Source organism: Hylobates moloch, unplaced genomic scaffold (genome assembly GCF_009828535.3).
Source record: "Hylobates moloch isolate HMO894 unplaced genomic scaffold, HMol_V3 SCAFFOLD_9, whole genome shotgun sequence".
Taxonomy (NCBI): Eukaryota; Metazoa; Chordata; class Mammalia; order Primates; family Hylobatidae; genus Hylobates; species Hylobates moloch.
In genome coordinates this window covers 626,455-645,635 of record NW_026652284.1, presented here as the reverse complement: position 1 = coordinate 645,635, position 19,181 = coordinate 626,455, and the positions used below count along the sequence as shown (strand labels likewise).

Genomic DNA, 19,181 nt, shown 5'->3' with positions numbered 1-19,181 from the left:
TGCCCCCCACCTGCCTGCATAGACACTGATGCCCCCCACCTGCCTGCATAGACACTGGGTGTCCCCCCAACTTGCCTGCATAGATATTGGGCATCCCACATATCTTTGTGCAACATTAATTTTGTCCCTCAACCCCCACCCATACACTGGGAAGGCACATTCCCCTCACCTCCCACACGTTCCCGTGTGGACACAGGCACACTCTGGTTGGGCACCCACAGGTACTTATCCTGCCCTCGGAAGGTGAGGGTTGGGGCCTGGAGAGGGTGGAGCACTGGGGCTCTCTGGCAATTGGCAGGCCCCGGAGGGGCTGGGGCTCGGTTCTTTCGGAAAGGGTGGGGTGGGTGTGAGTGCCCTTGGCCCACGCACCGCACATAGGCTCTAATGCAGATGCTGACTTATGGTCCACCCAAGCGTTCGGTGCCCCCAACCCCAACCAAGGAAAACAGCTGGCATGGGTCGATCAGTGCCCACAGGTGCTGCCAGCCAGGTGCAGGGGAGCGTTTCCCCACGGGCGAGAGAACGGCCAGCAGGGGACAGGCCAGCAGGGGAGACGGCACCTCCGAGGCAGGAATCAGCTTGCTCCTAGCTGTGGGGTCACGGCAGCTGACGACTGCGCCCCAGCCCTCTCTCCTGCCCTGTGTCCACAGCCTCTTTCTCCCACCGTTCTCTGCACTGACCTTCACCCCTCAATGCACAGCTCCCTCCCAGCTTCCTTGGGAAGCTCTGTGGTGGTGCCAACCGTGAGTGTGTGAATGGGGAAGGCACTGATGATCAAATCAGTGAAGGTACGGTGAGCCCTGCTCACACCCCAGCCTCCCCTGGGAAGAGAAGGGGGCACAGCCCCTCCCCAACAGCTGCCATGTGGGCCAGTGTTTGTGCTTGTGCTTCTCCTGCAGGGGGTGCGTGGGAGCCTCCCACCTGCGGACATACAGGGGCTTGCTTCTCCTAGGGCCCAGTGTGAGGGTGGCCAAGGTGGCTGCCAAGGGGTGGGGCAGGGAGGCTCAGGCCAGCGACAGACCCCCGCTCCCACCCTGACCAGGCCTGGTCTGACTCCCAGACTGCCCTGCTGCTCCCAGACAGAGCCCCATCTGGAAGGGGTGGGCATCTGTGTCAGCCTCGAGGTCCCGCAGGCATGTGAGGGACTGTGACCCAGGACCCTCTCCTGTCCTCACTGCAGCCCCAAGGGACCCAGCATGCCCTTCACGTCACACCTTCAGAAACCACACTGGTCATCTCAGAGGCAGCGCCTGCAAAAGGTCCTGGGCCCTTTGCCAGACACGGGGCAGCGTGCTGGATGCAGTGAGCAGGGGGCAGGAGACTGGACAACCAACAGCAAGCTGAGGCGAGACACGTGCACTAGGACAGAGGAAGAGCCCAGCTCCGAGGCTCCCAAGACAGGCCAGGGTCACCCACCACCAGCCCCACGCCTGCAGCCCCGGCCCCGGCTGAGCCCAGGGACACAGGGTGGCAAGAACCATGGCCCACTAGTGGAGGCTGCAGGCACGTGCACACACATGCGTGTACACACACACACACACAAACACGTGCACACACACAGGCCACACAGCTGGAAACAGCCGGCTGCCTGTGGGACACAGCGCGCCCCTTCTCCCACGCCTCTGCTCCGTGAAGAGACTGCAGGAGGAGGGGCTGGGAGGGCCGTCTCCCTTTCCCAGGTCCCGCTGCGAGCTGCCCCTGGCAGGGGGCCTTCCTCAGAGGAAGTTCCCAGGATCTGTGCTGGGGGGAGAGGCCCCTTCTGGGGAGCTTCCTTCGGTGCTGCAGGCTCCACTACAAATGCGCCTCATTCCCTAGATCCCAGCCACAATCTTGCCACGGCCTGCAGGGCGCACAGGACTGCTCTGAGCCCCAGTGCAGCCCCCCAGCAGGCAGGAGGTGCAGGGGCACGGAGCCTCCTCCTCCAGCGGGCGATGGTCTGTGGGGTGGTATCTCAGCCCTGCACTTCCTTTTTCTCATCTCTGAGGGGCAGGCACCTCCTGGGACCCTGGGGTTCCATCCTGAGGTGGGCGGGCCGCCATGGTGTTTCCATCTGCAGCCCCAGCCCAGCTGGGCTTCGGGGGCCTTGGGGAGCCCAGTCCAAGTGGGGAGGGGGGTGCCAGAACTAGGACTGCGGGGAGGGGGTCCGTTCCTGCCCCGCCTGGGCCGCTGTGGGGCTGTGGACCTGGGTCCCGCAGGTGGAAGCAAAGCCCTGGGCGTGGGGCGCCTGCTTCTGCAGTTGTTTTCCACCCTCCTGCAGTGATGGAGGCAGAGTCAACCCTTCAGGAAGGAAGCTGCACGGGCCTGGCCGGAATGACCTCTGGCCGGACCTGTGGCCCTGAGGCATGGTCACCCCCTTCTCTGGAGCAGCCCCATCCCGCCTTCTGCAGGCTGTGGGGTTAATGATTCCCTCTCCTGATCTTGCAGGGACAGGAACCTGTCCTTGCCCCAACCTCCTTCTCCCTCACCTCGGCCTGGAGGCTGCAGCAGGTGCCATCCCCACTGCCACCCACAGAGGCCCCACCAGAGCGGCCAGTGTGTACAAGCGGGAGCGAGCCCAGGTCCAAAACAACCTTCCCTCTCCAGTCTGCAGGAACAATGGAGCCAGGGCTGTTCTCTGGGTGGGGAGTGAGGGGGTGGGGTGGGGTCTGGAAAAAGCCAAGAGTTCCTTCCACCAGCTCAGCCCCGCCCTCTCAAAGAACTGACCGACCCGATTCCCCTACCCCTCCCACCACCTCGCTCCCTTTGGTTTCAGCCAGCAAAGCCCCCGCCAGGCCAAGGCAGGGGCAAGCCCAGGTGAAGTCAAAGACGAGACAAGTCCATTCTCGCAGGCAGGAAGCACCGAGCCCCGACTTCCCACCAGGAGCCCCGGGGTTGGGATGGACAGAGGTGGGCCCTTCACCTGGCAGACCCCCCTCCCAGCTCCAGGAGAAACAGAGGTGGGGCCCCAACTTCCTGCCAGGAGCCCCTGGGTGGGGAGACACAGAGGTGAGTGGGGAGGGACAGAGGTAGGTCCTCCCCTCCCACCTGGCAGACCCCCTCCCAGCTGCAGAAGAGAGATTGGGGCAGCAGCCTTGAGTCCAGACCTGCCTGGGGGAGGGCCCGAGAGGGGCTCACGGGGTGGGGGTGGGGGAACCAGGGGGCAGGATGAGAACCTGGAGTCAGGAGGGGGCAGAAGAGGGTGGCAGGAACGCGGAGTTGGGGGCAGGAGCTGAGCCCTGGGCAGGAGAGGGAAATGGTCCCAGCCCTATGGGAGGTCCTCCTGTATTCCAGAAACCTCCCCCAACTCCTAGACTGCCCCACACTGAGGGGAGCCTGGTCTGGGGTTGTTGGGCCCCTCAACCCTAGCAACAATGCTGTCCCCGGTGCCGTGGGACTCTGGGCTTCCCCAGGACTGCCGTCCTGAGGGCTAGAGAGCTGGCCAGGCAGGGAGGAAGGGAGGGCGGGCAGGCCGGAATACAGGCGGGGCTGGGACTAGGTCGCCGGGACCCCAGGCTTCAGAGCTGGGCAGGGCTGGGCTGGGAAGGCGCCAGACTCACTCCGACCCTGGCCCCCTGCCCTGTCCCCGTGCCAGGCCCCGGCAGGGGCAGACAACACTTCCTTTCTCTGTTCCTGGCTCCTAGCAGGGAGGGATGGGCCCCAGGAGGCCTGGCCGGCCCTCAGCCAGGAGTCCCTCCTGGGGGCTTCAGGGAGGCTCTAGGACCAGCCTTTGTGAGGTGGGCTGGGAGGACATGGGTAGTGCCCAGACACGACAGGGTGGCGAGGGCCGGAGGAGTCGCCCGCTCAGCCGCCAGCCCTGGGCAGCTGGCACTGCGGAGGCCAGGCAACTTCCTGGACAAAGCAGGGGCGGGGGTCTCCTTCCGGAGGGAGCAGCGGGCCTCCCCCGCCCAAAGGTGGCGCAGAGGGAGGGACACATACCTGTCTTAGTTATGCCAGGAATGTGGCTCCCTAGGCAGAGAACGGGGGAGGAGCCTTTCTGAGGGCTGTTGACTGGGGGAGGGGCCTCGGCTGGGCAGGGCCAGGAAGACCTGGCAGGGCCAGGTGAGAAACTGAGGAAAGCAAGTGTCCTCAGTAGAGCTGAGTCCAGGTGTGGCCCAGCAGCAGGTGCACCTCAGGTGGTGTCCGGGCAGGGGTGGTGAGGGGCGTGGCCTGGGAGGACATGCCCTCCCCGACCCAGGGAGCTCAGGGGGCCTTTGTCTCCAGGATGGGGTTCCTCATACAAGGTGGGACCCTGTGGTCTCAGGGGTGGCTTCCGAAGACTAGAGGCTGCCCAGACGTCATCCTGTGCCCTGGGAGGTGGGGTGGGAGTCAGATGGGGAGAGGTTGGCTAGGCTCAAGCCCCCTCCATCCATCCCCCTCACTAGGGTGAGGCCTTGGTTACCAGAGGGCCCAGGATGGGGTTCAATGTCCTTATCTCCTACAGAGCAGGAGGTGGACCCACTTCCCACCCCACCCAGTGTGAGGGGAGGGGTGGGCACACAGAATTGTCCCTTCTTCAGCCAGACTGGCTCCAGGGACCTAGTCACTCAGGGCTCACCCCAGGCTTCTGGGAGGCATTTACCCTGTCCCGGCAGCAGGGCCCCCAGCCACCGGAGATATCCCTGGTCTGCCTCCACAGAGAGCTCCACATGTCCCACTGGAAGCTCCTGGGCTCTCCACTCTTCATGCTGTCTCCCTCCTGAGGCTCCCCTTGGCCCCTGGCTCACCTGCAGGGCCCCTCCCATGACACTCCCCCCTGGCTAACCCTCCCCTGGCCAGCCCCACCCCAGGGGGTCCGGTGGCCACAGCCCCTCCCGGGTGCTCCCCAAGCTGCATACTGGCTGTGGGTCCCAGGCTCCCACCTGGAGCTTGTCCCTGAGCGTGACTGCCCACAGTGGGGCTAAGCCACACCCTCCTGGCAGGGGCTCCCCACGGACCCTCCTCCCAGCGCTCTGCTCAGCCTGGGCACTCACTTCAGAGCCAGGGCCTGGCATGCGTAGAGCGGCTTTGGTAAGACGCAGAGCGCAGAGCCTCGTTCGGCCGGGGTGACTCTCCTGCCATGTGCCCTCTGACCCTACAGCAAGTTCTCAGTTACTAAGTCACGGACCCTCGGGCTGGACCCACCTGGCTGTGGGGTTAGTGATTCCCTCTCCTGATCTTGCAGGTACAGGAACCTCTCCTCGCCCTAACCCCCTTCTCCAATCCCTCCTCAGCTCCCGACAGCCTATCCTGAGTCCACGATGCCCCCATCTTTTCCCCAGACCACAAGTGCCCAGAAGAGGCCCACGGCTATCGTGTCCTTCCAGGGGAGGACCCAGGGGACCCTCCTCTGTGCTACACTGAGGCCCTGGACCCTGAAGGCAGCTTGGGGACCACTGACCACAGGCTGGGGAAAAGGCCACAACATTCCCTATTTTGGGTGCTGCCCCTCCCCCTGCACAGCCCCCAGGCACGCACAGAGAAGGCAAGAGCAGTGGACAGTCCAGGACCCCACAAGGCCCCTCAAGAGCCAGGCTAGCATCAGGGCAGCAAAGTTTCCTGCCGGCCAACGGAGCAAATCGGAGAGACAGGAAGTCAAGACCCTTGCCCTTGCCTTGGGGAGGAAGCTTTCTCCAGACCCCCCACCGACACATCCCTTCCCAGGCAGCCATGAGGGAGCAGACAGGATGTGGGGGCGACAGGGACCTCCTATATTTTCCCTGCCACATTCCCCAGCCAAGGATCTCAGTCCCCAACTGGGACTTGTCCTGCGGGGGCTGTCATGGGATTTCTGCCCCATGGCTGGGGTCAGGGAGGGCCACTCCTCGGCCATTCGGCAGAGACAGGGGAACAGCAAGCAAGAAGATCTCAAGATGGCAAATGCCACACCTTCCAAATCCGCAAAAGCCCTCGCCGCACAGCCTCGCCCTCCCGCCCGATCCCCACGGCGAGCGGTGCTCAACACGTGGGCCCGTCTAGACGGAGGTCTGGGCTAACACAGGAGCTTAAACAGCTGGGGACATTCACCTGTCCAGCTTCTCCCTAGAAGGGGCCTCCAGGAGGAAGGGTGGAGAGCTGGGAGGAGGAGAGAAGGCAGGAGGCCATCCGTTTGCAGGGCTGGGACTTGCCTTGGGCCCCAGGGCCAAAAATGTCTAATGTGAGGGCTTGGAGATGGCAGATGGGGAGCCAGGGAGGGGGAAGCAGAGAATGAGGTTGGACCACAGTCAGACCACAGGTCAGACTACAAGACGCCATGTGCTGCAGCCTCTGGCAGAGCACAAAAGGGCCCCTCGCAACGACCCCTACAACCTGTCCACCTTGGCCACCGCCCTGACCCCCACGGCCCCCACATGAGCCCCCCACCACGCACCTTCCACACAGAACTCCACCTCCTCCAGGTTCCGCAGCGTGATACGCATAAGGCTGGAGTTGAGCATCAGCTCGTTCTTGTGGGCTGGCCACAGGTATGGGGGCGCAGGGTTCACAAAGAAGATCCTGGTGTCCCCAGTGGACACCTGGTTGTCACAGATGAGGGGGTCTCCAAAGCCGCTGATCACCACCTTGTTGCCGCCGTCCAGCAGGCTCTCCCGGGCCACCAGGTCTTTGCCCTTCAAGTACCGCCAGACCCGAACCTGGGGTGGACATGGCGGTAGGTGTCATTAGTCCTCTCCTGGGGAAGGGGCTAGACTGGGGGCTTCAGGGGCTTAGGACAAATGTCCACAGTAGACTCAAGCCCTGGGCAGAGATGTGGGGAGACCTCTGGGTCAACCCGCAGGGCGGAAGCTGGGGGAAGCACACACTGGCCACCACGGCCCATGCAGGAACGCTCAGAGATGCGTCACCTGTGAACACGTCCCCTCCCCCAGGTCTAACCAACTTCAGCCACCCCAACTCCAATAACGTCCCTATCAGCTAAGGCCGAATATGGGAAGGGGGCCCACCTGGCTTGGGGTGCCTGCCTTCCACGCCCCCATCCTCTCCCCACCTGCTCACTCCTCAGGGCCCACCTCCCAGCAAGCTTGGGCAGTGGAGGAGGGGGACTGGGCTTCGGGGTAAGGGGCCAGCTTGGCCCTGCGGCTGGGCTGAGACGCCCCTTCCTCAGGCTCCTACAGTCTGTGCAGCCAGGGCAGCCTGTGAACCACGAAATCAAGTTTGGGCAGCGCAGGGTGCCCCACCCTCCACCTTCTCAGCTCCTGGGGCCCTGAGGGCAGCTGCTCTGATGGCGGCCTGTGGTAAAGCCTACAGCCGACCTGGCGGCCCTCACAGGGACAGGGACCCACGCACTCCCCTGAGAACAAGGCCGGGAGAAGAAGCCCCTTCCTCAGGAGATCTGGGGGGCTGGGGCTGCCGGATGCGGGGAGAGACAATGGTTGTCCTGTCCACTGCGCAGCCCCTGCTGAGAGCCTCAGGACTGCGGCATCCGCAGGGACCCCCTCCAGTAGCGCAGGCAGAGCTTCTTCCACGCCCCCCAACAGTAGGCTCCAGGAGGCAGATGACCCAGGCAGGGGAGGGCCTGGTGGCTTTCATCGCCTTCCCCCACCCCAGCCACACCCAGGAGCAGCGGGGAGGAAGTCGGGAAAATCCTGCAGGGACCTGGCAAAGTGCCCTGGCCGCTGTGGAGGAGACGGGGCCGGCGGGGGAGCCCAGCTGTAGCCCGCACCGGCCAGTCTGAAAGAAGCTGCCACCTTCTCCACCTCCGTGGAGGGAAATGAGTGGATTTCTCGTCCCAGGAGGTGATTTTAGGGGTACAGGGGAGCCGGCTCTGGGTCCCCCGAGCCCCCACTGGGAGAAGATGGTGGGGGGTACCAGCGTACCTACCCAGGGCGCTCCCAGAAGCACCTGAAGGAGAAGCCGGGCAAACTTCCCCTCCCCGGGCTGGGGAGCCCCGGTTCCCCGCAGGAGCGCGGTGGGGCACCGGCCCTGCCCCCAAGCACACGAGGCCCGGTGACGGCCCCGCCCACTTCTCTGCGCCTGCACGCCCCCCCCCACCACTGCGGCACCCCCCACCTGGCTCCTGGGGTTGGGAGCTTAGGCTGTGTGCCCCTTTTTCTCTCCTGACCACCCCCTCTCGCCCCGGGAAAGGCCTCTGGGGAGGGGGATAAGCGGACCCCAGGCCCAGCCCCCGCTCCCCGCCCGGGCAAAGGACCCCCCTCCCAGGCCCCTCTCCTTCTCGGCCGGTAGGGAGGGCGCGCGGCAGCCGCAGTGCCGGGGCAAGGTGCACTTGTCTCCGCGAGGAGGGAGGGGGCGGCAGGCGGAGAACGGCGGCCGCGCAGCAACTTTCCCCGGCGCCCGCGAGTTTCCCGGGACCCGGCGACCCCCCCTCCCGGGGCTTGGCGGTCGTCAAGGGAGCCGGAGCGGGGGCTGCGGAGCGACCGGGGCTGGTTCCCACGGCCCGGGGCGGGGGTCCCGGCGGGGAGGCCGGCGTCGCGAAGGGAGGCCGGGGTCCGGGTGGGCGCACCTTGCAGGAGTACGTGTGCTGCACCGGGTCCACGTTGAGGATCTCCTCCACCGTCCCCGTGAGCACCACGTTCGCCTCCTCCTCGCGCCGCTCCAGCGCGCGCTCCGGGCATGTCCCGCCGGCTCCGGGCAGGACGCACGCGGCCACAAGGAGCAGCAGCAGCGGCCGCAGCGGGCCCGGGCGGGACGGGCTGGTCATGGCGCAGGCGAGAGGCGGCGGAGGAGCGCGCGGGCCGCGCCGGGGACGGGACTGGACAGGACGGGACGCAGCTCCGGAGGCGGCGGAGCGCGGGCGGGCGGGCGCGGGGGCGGGGCCCGGGCGGCGCCCCTCCCCCTCTCTCCTCCCCGCGCCCTCCTCCTCCCCCTCCTCCTTCCTTCCCCCTCCCGCCCCCTCCCTCCTCCCTCCCCCGGCCCGCCCGGAGGCCGGCGATCCGCGCCGGCCGCGAACAAAGCCCCGGGACGCGGCGCCCGGCGCGGCGGTGGGGCAAGAAGGAGGCGGCCCGGGAGGGGGCGGGGAGGGGAGAGTGGGGCGCGGGTCTGGATCCCGCAGGCGCCCCTCCCCCGCCGCGGCCCCCCGGAAGTGCGGCTGCACCGGAGTTACTGCCTAATCTGGAGGAGACGTGACGGGACTGCCGAGGGGCTCCCGGCGGCGCCGAGCCGGGCGGCGGGATCGAAGGCCGCCGGGAGGGGCCCCAGAGCCAAGCCCGCCCCGCAGGCCGCGCCCCTCCCCCGCCGGGTCGGACCCCCCGGGGGCTGCGGCGCGGAGGCGGGTCCCGATGCCGGAGCGGGCGCTGATTGGCCAGCACGGGGGGCGGCCCCGCCCCTCCCAGGCCCCGCCGCGAGGAGGTGCGCGCCCCCTTCCGTCCCGCGGCTGCAAGCGCGGGTCCCGCCACGCCCCCTCCCAGCTCTGGGCCGGGCGCCTCTGCAGCTTGGCTTGGCTGGGTGCAGGGGGAAACTGAGGGCTGGAGGGCCCAAGTGGGAGCCTGGCCTAGCTGGATTGAAAGGAGGGAGCGGAGGCCCCCTTTGTCCCCTCAGAACTGTGTCTAGGCTGGGCGTGGTGACTCAGCCTGTCATCCCAGCACTCTGAGAGGCGGAGGCAGCAAGATCTCTTGACACCGGGTGTTCGAGACTAGCCTGGGCAAAATAGCAAGACCCCATCTCTCAAAAAAATTAAAAATTGGCTGGATGGTCCGGGCGCAGTGGCTAACGCCTGTAATCCCAGCACTTTGAGAGGCCGAGGCAGGTGGATCATGGGAGGCCACGAGTTCGAGACCAGCCTGGCCAACATGGTGAAACCCCCATCTCTACTAAAAATACAAAAATTGGCCGGTGTGGTGGCGCACACGTGTAGTCCCAGATACTTGGGAGGCTGAGGCAGGAGAATCACTTGAACCCAGGAGGCGGAGGTTGCAGTGAGCTGAGATGGTGCCACTGCACTCCAGCCTGGGTGACAGAGCGAGACTCTGTCTCAAAAAACAACAACCAAAAATTAGCCGACGGGCCGGGCGTGGTGGCTCACGCCTGTAATCCCAGCACTTTGGGAGGCTGAGGTGGGTGGATCACTTGAGGTCAGGAGTTCGAGACCAGCCTGGCCAAAATGGTGAAACCCCTTCTCTACTAAAAATACAGACAGGGCACGGTGACTCACGCTTGTGATCCCAGCACTTTGGGAAGCCAAGGGGTCGGATCACGAGGTCAGGAGTTCGGGACCAGCCTGACCAACATGGTGAAACTCTGCTACTACTAAAAAATTAGCCTGAGGCCGGGCGCGGTGGCTCACGCTTGTAATCCCAGCACTTTGGGAGGCCGAGGCGGGCGGATCACAAGGTCAGGAGATCGAGACCATGGTGAAACCCCGTCTCTACTAAAAATTGAGGCAGGAGAATGGTGTGAACCCGGGAGGCGGAGCTTGCAGTGAGCCGAGATTGCGCCACTGCACTCCAGCTGGGTGACAGAGTGAGACTCCGTCTCAAATTAGCCTGGTGACGCGCACCTGTAATCCCAGCCACTCGGGAGGCTGAGGCAGGAGGATCGCTTGAGTGTGGGAGGTGGAGGCTGCAGTGAGCGGTGATTGTGCCACTGCACTCCAACCTAGCTGAGAGTATGACCCTGGTAAAAGTAATTTTTTAAAAAAGGACTAGGTCGGCCAGGCCCAGTGGTCACACCTGTAATCCCAGCATTTTGGGAGCCCGAGGCAGGCGGATCACTTGAGGCCAGGAGTTCAAGACCAGCCTGGCCAACATGATGAAACCCTATCTCTACTAAACATACAAAAATTAGGCTGGGTGCAGGGGCTCACATTTGTAACCCTAGCACTTTGGAAGGCCGAAGCGGGCAGATCATGAGGTCAGGAATTCGAGACCAGCCTGGCCAATACAGTGAAACGCTGTCTCTACTAAAAATACAAAAAAAAGTTAGCTGGGCCTGGTGGCAGGCACCGTTAATCCCAATTACTCAGGAGGCTGAGGCAGGAGAATCACTTGAACCCGGGAGGCAGAGATCGCAGTGAACCGAGATCGCGCCACTGCACTCCAGTCTGAGCGACAGAGTAAGACTCTATCTCAAAAAAAAAAAAAGTACGGGTGCGGTGGCTCATGCCTGTAATCCCAGCACTTTGGGAGGCCAAGATGGGTGGATCACGAGGTCAGGAGATTAAACCATCCTGGCTAACACGGTAAAACCCCATCTCTACTAAAAATACAAAAAAATTAGCCGGGCATGGTGGCGGGTGCCTGTAGTCCCAGCTATGGCGAGGCTGAGGCAGGAGAATGGCGTGAACCCAGGAGGTGGAGCTTGCAGTGAGCAGAGATCGTGCCACTGCACTCCAGCCTGGGCAACAAAGTGAGACTCCGTCTCAAAAAAATAATAATAAAAAGGACTGGGCCTGTGGTGCCCCCCTTACCCGAGGCTAGCTACAGATCTCTGGGCCAGAAGCCACAAAGAAGGCCACGCCCTGCCGTACCCCCTTTGGGGTTTCAGGAAATGCCCCTGGCTAAGTGCTTCACTCGCCCATTGTGACACAGGGGTGAGGTGGGGACCCGGACACAAGGCTGGAGCCAGGACACCCCCTGCTGGGCACATGCGGGCACACAGTGGTCCTGGTGCAGCCAGACGGGGATCTCCCCACCTGGATATGGACCCCCACAGACCAGGGGGGACTCTGTGTCTCCAGCCGGATCCTCCCGAGGGCTCTGAAAGCTGAGGCCCAAGTGCCCAGAGTCCGGACTCTGCATGTCCCTCTGTGCCCTGTCCTCGCTGCGTCCCGGCCGACAGCTGGCTTCTAGGAGACTCATTTAGCAGATTGGAGTAGGAGAGACAGAGAAGGGTGCATGGGTGGGGGAAGGGATGTAGCTTGTAGCTCTTCTTCCTGGACGGTGTCAGCCCCAACTCCAGGTGCCCTCCACTGCTGGCCACGGCCCCTCCTTCACGCACAGCCTTGACAGGGTGTGCTTAGCCACCCAGGCTGTCTTCTGCAGCTGGCCCCAGTGGTGATGTGAGTGCTCAGGACCTGTCTCTACCCCTCCCTAGCCCAGCCCTGGTAGGTGGAGCAGGCTGTGTAGGCTGGGCTACGGACGGCTGAGGCCCCCAGCCCCCAGTTCCTATGGAGAGCCTGCCTCACAGCCCACCGGGCAGGCCCCAAGGACTCACCCCTTACTGCTTCCAGGGGCCCACTGGGAGCCTCCCCTTTTGATCTGAGCAGGCTGGTCCCTGCCTAAGCCGTCTGCTGTCTCAGATGGGGGACAGGCAGGATGGGCTCCCGCAACTGTGTCTCTTTTTCTTTTCCTAGAAGTTAATTTCCCAAAGGGTGGGGAGAGCTGTCTTCAGTTTCGGGGTGGGGGGCTCCCTATTTTGATCCCTCGAAGCTGTAACTGCACATTCTTATCCCTTCACTTGGCAACCCAGGCCTGGTCACCAGGACGGACCCTGGGCTCTCCCTCCTGACATCTCCCGCCCCATCACCAGGGGTCTGAGGCGGACGCTGGAGGAGGGGCGAGCACAGACACAGAGGCAGCCATTTCTCTTTACAACCACCTTTATTTCCAGCCCTTGATCCTGCTCGATTGCTGGTGGGGTCCCTTAGCTCCGCCCGTCAGGCTCTGTGCCGCCTCCCCGCAGGCGCAGATTCATGAACACGGTGCTCAGGGGCTTGACGCCGTACTCCCCCAGCGGGAGCTGGTCCTCCAGGGGCTTCCCCTCGAAGGTCAGCCAGAACAGGTCCTCCTGCACACCCTCCTGCCGGCTCACTTGCTGCTTCAGGTGGGCCACAGTCTGAGTCAGCTGTACCTCGTAGGTGCTGCTGCGGCCCTTGTCATTCCTCACCAGGATGCTCAGAGGTTCATCGCATTTGTCCACCACCAGCAGGACCGTGCTGCCGGGGCCCAGGCCCTGGCTGGCAAGGGGGACCCTGTCCTGCAGCGCCTCGCCGTTCGGGTGGACAGCCAGGCGCTGCTGGAAGGCGTGCACGCCGATCTTCTGGGTGATCTGCGCCTTCAGCTCTGACACCGACATGGAGTTGCTCAGGGACACCTGGAACTCGTTGCCCGCCAGCATCTTCACCGTCAGCTGCCAGCCCTGCAGGCGTCACACAGGCTCAGAGACTGTGGACCAGTCCCAGGCCCACCACACACAAGGCACTGGCTGCAGGGCGAGCTCCTGTGCCCAGGGACAGTGCTCCCTCCTGTCTGTCCTCTATATCCTGTCAGCAGGGACCTCGCGCACAGAAGGCACTGAGGGGTCATTACTAGAAGGCCAGCTGCCCACAGCCATCCCGTGGCATCCCTTTACCTGCTAGGGTGCCCCTCTGAGGATCTCAGGGGTGACCTGCTTTCAGGAGCACACTTCGAACCTGGCCAAGCTCTGAGCAGCTCCGGTCTCCCTGCACCCCTGGGAGACCTTGGCTGGGGGAGGGAGACGAAAATTGACTGGCACAGAGCCCACCTCCTCCCACCTGTGACATCTGCCTTACTATGGCTGTGGGCTGTGGGCCGCTGGCTGGGGGAAGGAGACGAAAATTGACTGGCACAGAGCCCACCTCCCCCCAACCTGTGACATCTGCCTTACCATGGCTGTGGGCTGTGGGCTGTGGGCCACGGCACGAGCTCCTGTACTGGCAAAGAAGAGTTCGCTGCCTCTCAGCCGCCGGCTCCCACAGGCAGCACCCAGCCCTTTTATAAGCCTGAGCCGCACACGTCAGGGGGCGTGCCGGCGAGCCTGCGCTGGCGGCCGGATTTGGCTTCAGTTTCGGTTTCCTTTTCCCGAGGCATGCCCCAGAGTGAGCAGAGGAAACAAAACAGAATGACCGAAAGATAGGGAAAAGCAGAGGTGGAGGTGGGCAGGGCCGCGGACTCCGGACAGCGGACGGCATCCCCACCCCCACCCAACACCCTGGAAACACCTAAATATCGCGCATTCCAGGTCCTTCACAAGATGCACTAAAGCTGCCATCACATGGACTAATGGTTTCATTTTCCATTTACCAACTTGCAAAATTAGTAAACTTGGAAAACATCCCCATCGTTAATTGAGAAACAAAAACTCCAAACTACCCAGAGATAACAACACTTGGTTTAGGGCAGTATTTGCTCAGATTGGTGTTTTTATGTTGTTTTTGTGTTTTTGAGACAGGGTCTCACTCTGTCGCCCAGGCTGGAGTGCAGAGGCACGATCTCTGACTGCAACCTCCGCCTCCCAGGCTAAAGCGATCCTCTTACCTCAGCCTCCCACGTAGCTGGGACCACAGGGGTGCACCACCACGCCCGGCTAATTTTTTGTATTTTTAGTAGAGATGGGGTCTCGCCCTTTGCCCAGGCTGATCTCGAACTCCTGGGCTCAAGTGATCCACCTGCCTTGGTCTCTGAAAGTGCTGGGATTACAGGCGTGAGCCACTGCACCCGGGGCCTCAGATTGTTTTTTAATAAAAGAGGCCTATCTTTTATTTTCTACAAAAATGAACTCTGGGACACTATTGAGAAAGTGAAAAGACAATCCATAGAATGGGAAGAAATATTTGCAAATTATCTATCTGATGAGGGCATAGCATCCAGGACATATAGAGAACTCTTACAACTCAATAAAAAATAAAAATAAAAAAAAAGGCAACTCAATTTTCAAATGGCCAAAAGACTTCAACAGACATTTCTCCAATGACACAGAAACGGCTGTAAAGCGATGCTCAACATCGTTATTAATCGGGGAAATGCAAATCAAAACCCCAGTGAGATGCTATTTCCTACTAGTATGACTGTAATAATAAAAATAAAGGACAGGCCGGGCGCGGTGGCTCACGCCTATAATCCCAGCACTTTGGGAGGCTGAGGCGGGCGGATCACCTAAGGTCAGGAGTTTGAGACCAGCCTGGCCAACATTTTTAGTAGAAACCCCATCTCTACTAAAAATACAAAAATTAGCTGGGCGTGGTGGTGCGTGCCTGTAATCCCAGCTACTTGGGAGGCTGAGGCGGGAGAATCCCTTGAACCCAGGAGTCAGAGATTGTGGTGAGCCAAGATTGCACCAAAGCACTCCAGACTGGGCAACAGAGCGAGACCGTCTCAAAAAATAATATAAAATAAACATAAAGGATAGTAACAAGCATTGGGGAATACACAGAGAAGCTGGAATCCTGGTACATGCATTGCTGTTGAGAATGTAAAACAGTGTGGCCACTGTGACGCTCAAAACGTTAAACAGAATTATCGGTAACCCAGCAGTTCCACTTCTAGGCGTTGTGTCCAAAAGAATTGAAAACAGGTGTTCAAATACTTGTATACAAATGTTCGTGGCAGCACAGTTTACAATAAACAAGTAGCGGAAAACGAGCACACGTCCATCAGTGATGGATGGACACACAAAGTGTGGAATGTCCACACGACGGAATATCACGCAGCCATGAAAAGGACTGAGGCACTTATTCATGTGAAAGAACCTTGAAAACATTATGCTAAGTGGAAAGAGCCAGACACAAAGGCAGAGTGTTGATTCCATTCACTGCAGGGGAAACGACCAGAACTGCTAGAGCCACAGCCACAGGAAGCCGACTCCGTTACTGGGGGCCAGGGAGGGGGTGTGGGGGGTGATTGCTTCAGAGCCACGAGCCCCTTTGGGGGTGATAATGTTTCAGAACTCCACAGAGGTGATAGTTGGACAACGTGGTAAATAACTAAACGCCACTGGATTACATTCTTTAAAATGGTTAGTTTTATGTTATATGAATTTCACATCAATAAAAAGCAAAGGTGAAAAGGCCTCACCATACTTTCACCGTTTTGTAACCCGCTTCATTCATGCAACAGTATATCATAAACATCTATCTAGGCCAGGTGGCTCATGCCTGTAATCCCAGTATTTTGGGAGGCTGAGGCGGGCGGATCATTTGAGATCAGGAGTTTGAGACCAGCCTGACCTACATGGCGAAACCCCATCTCTACTAAAAATAAAAAAAATAAATAAATAAAAGGCCAGGTGCAGTGGCTCACACCTGTAATCCCAGCACTTTGGGAGGCCGAGGCAGGCAGATCACCTGAGGTGGGGAGTTCAAGACCAGCCTGGCCAATATGATGAAACCCCGTCCCTACTAAAAATGCAAAAAATTAGCTGGGCGTGGGCTGGGCGCGGTGGCTCACACCTGTAATCCCAGCACTTTTGAGAGGCCGAGGTGGGTGGATCACCTGAGGTCAGGAGTTTGAGACCAGCCTGGCCAAAATGGTGAAACCCCCTCTCTACTAAAAATACAAAAATTAGCTGGGCATGGTGGTGGGCACCTGTAATCCCAGATACTTGGGAGGCTGAGGCAGGAGAATCACTTGAGCCTGGGAGGTGGAGGTTGCAGTGAGCCGAGATCACATCACTGCACTCCAGCCTGGGTGAGAGAGCGAGACTCTGTCTCAAAAAAAAAAAAAAAACCCCAAAAAACAAAAACATGCATCTATCCATGTTGGTGGACACATCTGTGCAGGTTGTTTTAACAGTTGCATGTTTCCCACGGAACAATGAACCTGTTATAGTACAGTTAATTTAGTTAACCAATCCCATATCATTGAATACTTAGGTTGTTCCCAAATTGTTGTTGTTACACACAGCACATAACAGAGAAGGGTAGCTAAAACTCAGTAATAAATAAATAAAATATTTAAATAAGATTCAAATAAATAAATAAATAAATTTTAAATAAACAAGTGTAAGAGTGAAAAATCAACATATTCTGAATATGAATCCTGGCCCTTCCCCGTCTCCCAGCAAATCTCAGGGGTCACCAAAATTGTTAGCATCTAAAAACCAAAGAGGAGGCGGGGTCGTGGCTCACGCCTGTAATCTCAGCGCTTTAGGAGGACGAGGTGGGCAAATCACTTGAAGTCAGGAGTTCAAGACTAGCCTGGCCAACATGGTGAAACCCCCGTCTCTACTAAAAATACAAAAATTAGCCGGGTGTGGTGGCGCACACCTGTAGTCCCAGCTACTCGGGAGGCTGAGGCAGGAGAATTGCTTGAGCCCTGGAGGCGGAGCTTGCAGTGAGCCGAGATTGTGCCATTGCACTCCAGCCTGGGCGACACAGCAAGAGTCCGTCTCAAAAAAAAAAAAAAGAAAAGAAATCAGTAAACATATACCATGTTTAACAGGGTATCTAAAATGATAAAAAGAAATAGAAAATCCTGGGTTTTTTGTTTGTTTTGCTTGGGTTTGGTTTGGTTTTGAGACAGGGTCTCACTCTGTCACCCAGGCTGGAGTGCAGTGGTGTGATCTCGGCTCACTGCAACCTCCACCTCCCGGGTTCAAGCGATCCTCCCACCTCAGCCTCCCAAGTAGCTGGGACTACAGGTTGGAGCCACCATGCCTGGCCAATTTTTGTATGTATTGCAGGCACAGGGTTTCACCATGTTGCCCAGGCTGGTCTCAAACTCCTGGGCTCAAGCCATCTGCCTGCCTCGGCCTCCCAAAGTCCTGGGACTGTGGTGTTTGTTTGTTTGAGACAGAGTCTTGCTCTTGTCACCCAGGCTGGAGTGCAGTGGCACGATCTCAGCTCACTGCAACCTCCATCTCCAGGGCTCAAGCAATTCTCCTGCCTCAGCCTCCCGAGTAGCTGGGACTACAGGTGTGCGCCACCACGCCCAGCTAATTTTTGTATTTTTAGTAGAGACGGGGTTTCACCATGTTAGCCAGGATGGTCTCGATCTCCTGACCTCGTGATCCACCTGCCTCGGCCTCCCAAAGTGCTGGGATTACAGGCGTGAGCCACCGCGCCAGGCCCCTGTTTGCTGAGTTCTTAATGCTGAGGTACAGTGCTAGAATCTTCCTTTTCTTTTGGTTACTTCATCCCATCTCTGCCAGCTGTCTTCCTGCTTCGACAGAACCAACCCAAGGCACAGGCACCGAGGAAGGTGACCAGATCTGCAGTCACTTGCTTTAGTTCCCTGGGGTTGCTGAACGGTGTACCACAAACTGGGTGTTAAACTTCACACCACAGAAATGTATTCTCTCATAGTTCTCCAGGCCAAAAGCCCAAAATTCATGTGGACTAAATGACCAAGATTGTCAGGCTGGTTAAAAAACAACAACAACAAAAAAAAATCAGGCAGGGCATGGTGGCTCACATCTGTAATTTCAGCACTTTGGGAAGCAAAGCCTAGAGGATGGCTTGAGCCTAGGAGTTTGAGACCAGCCTGGGCAACATAGTGAGACCCCACCTCTAAAAAAAAAAAAATAGCCGGGCATGGTTATGTGTGCCTGCAGTCCCAGCTACTCGGGAGGCTGGGCACGAGAACTGCTTGAACCCGGGAGGCAGAGGATGCAGTGAGCCAAGATTGTGACACTGCACTCCAGCCTGGGCAAGAACAAGACTGTGTCTCAAAAATAAAAATGAAACAAAATGCTGGGCGCGGTGGCTTGCGCCTGTAATCCCAGCACTTTGGGAGGCCGAGGCGGGTGGATCGCCTGAGGTCAGGAGTTCAAGACCAACCTGGCCAACACAGTGAAACCCCGTCTCTACTAAAAATACAAAAAATTAGGCAGGTGCCTGTAATCCCAGCTACTCGGGAGGCTGAGGCAGGAGAATTCCTTGAACCCAGGAGGCAGAGGTTGCAGTGAGCTGAGATCGTGCCATTGCACTCCAGCCTGGGGGACAAGAACAAAACTCCGTCTCAAAAAAAAAAAAAAAAGAAAGAAAGAAAACAAACAACTGGCTGTGTGTGGCTTCCAGAGACAAGAATCATCTGAAACATAAAGACACAGGAAGTTTGAACATCAAGCAATGGAAAGAAGCATACTACACAACTATTAAGTAAAGAAAGCAGGTGTAGATATATTAACAAGGTCATTAACATATTAACAAAGATCATGGAAGAAAGCATAATAGACACAGGAGGTCCCGTAATGATAAAAGCTTGAGCCCCCTCCCCTACCTTCCCTTCCCTTCGCCATCGCCATCATCTGTGCTGGACCCCGCTTCTCGCTGTGTCTTCTCACCAGACTTTCAGAATTAAGCGATTCCTGGCCAAGAAACAAAAGCAAAATCGTCCCATTCCCCAGTGGATTCAGATGAAAACTGGTAATAAAATCAGGTACAACTCCCAAAGGAGACACTGGAGAACAGCTGAGCTGGGTCTGTAGGGAATTGCACGGGAGATGGCACACATATTTATGCTGAAGGTCATACCTGAAGGTCACAATCACGTTACCATATCAAGCTGGAAATGTCACCACGATCTGGAGAGTTGAACATGTTTTATTGGGAATAATTTTTTTCTTTTTTCTTTTTTTTTTTTTTTTTTTTGAGACAG

At 59.1% G+C, this 19,181-nt stretch overlaps 3 protein-coding genes across 8 annotated transcripts in view; 1 reads left to right on the top strand and 2 right to left on the bottom strand.

The window, feature by feature from the left end:
* The window catches only part of AGRN (agrin), a 43,655-nt gene extending 34,255 nt beyond the window's left edge, over positions 1-9,400 (bottom strand). For 5 of the 6 annotated variants that reach the window (XM_032758555.2, XM_032758557.2, XM_032758558.2 and 2 more), the window contains exons 1-2: positions 8,414-9,393; positions 6,326-6,587 (exon numbers count right to left, since the gene is read on the bottom strand). In XM_032758555.2, the coding sequence (XP_032614446.1) occupies positions 6,326-6,587; positions 8,414-8,611 (460 nt within the window). In that variant the 5' untranslated portion in view covers positions 8,612-9,393. Of the gene's footprint in view, positions 1-6,325; positions 6,588-8,413 lie in introns of all 6 variants that reach the window. The other variant, XR_004370781.2, reaches the window with a different exon arrangement.
* Positions 9,401-12,226: 2,826 nt separating this feature from the next.
* On the bottom strand, positions 12,227-13,729 carry ISG15 (ISG15 ubiquitin like modifier). The gene is made up of 2 exons (XM_032758554.2): positions 13,474-13,729; positions 12,227-12,984 (listed from the first exon to the last, which is right to left on the bottom strand). Exons 1-2 carry the CDS (start codon positions 13,474-13,476, stop codon positions 12,490-12,492), a joined length of 498 nt encoding a protein of 165 aa, XP_032614445.1. The 5' UTR covers positions 13,477-13,729; the 3' UTR covers positions 12,227-12,489.
* Positions 13,675-19,130, top strand: LOC116813754 (large ribosomal subunit protein eL39-like). Its single transcript, XM_032760884.2, has 2 exons — positions 13,675-13,684; positions 18,791-19,130. The coding sequence occupies exons 1-2, from the start codon at positions 13,675-13,677 to the stop codon at positions 19,009-19,011; spliced, it is 231 nt and encodes a 76-aa protein (XP_032616775.1). The 3' UTR covers positions 19,012-19,130.
* Positions 19,131-19,181: the final 51 nt, after the last annotated feature.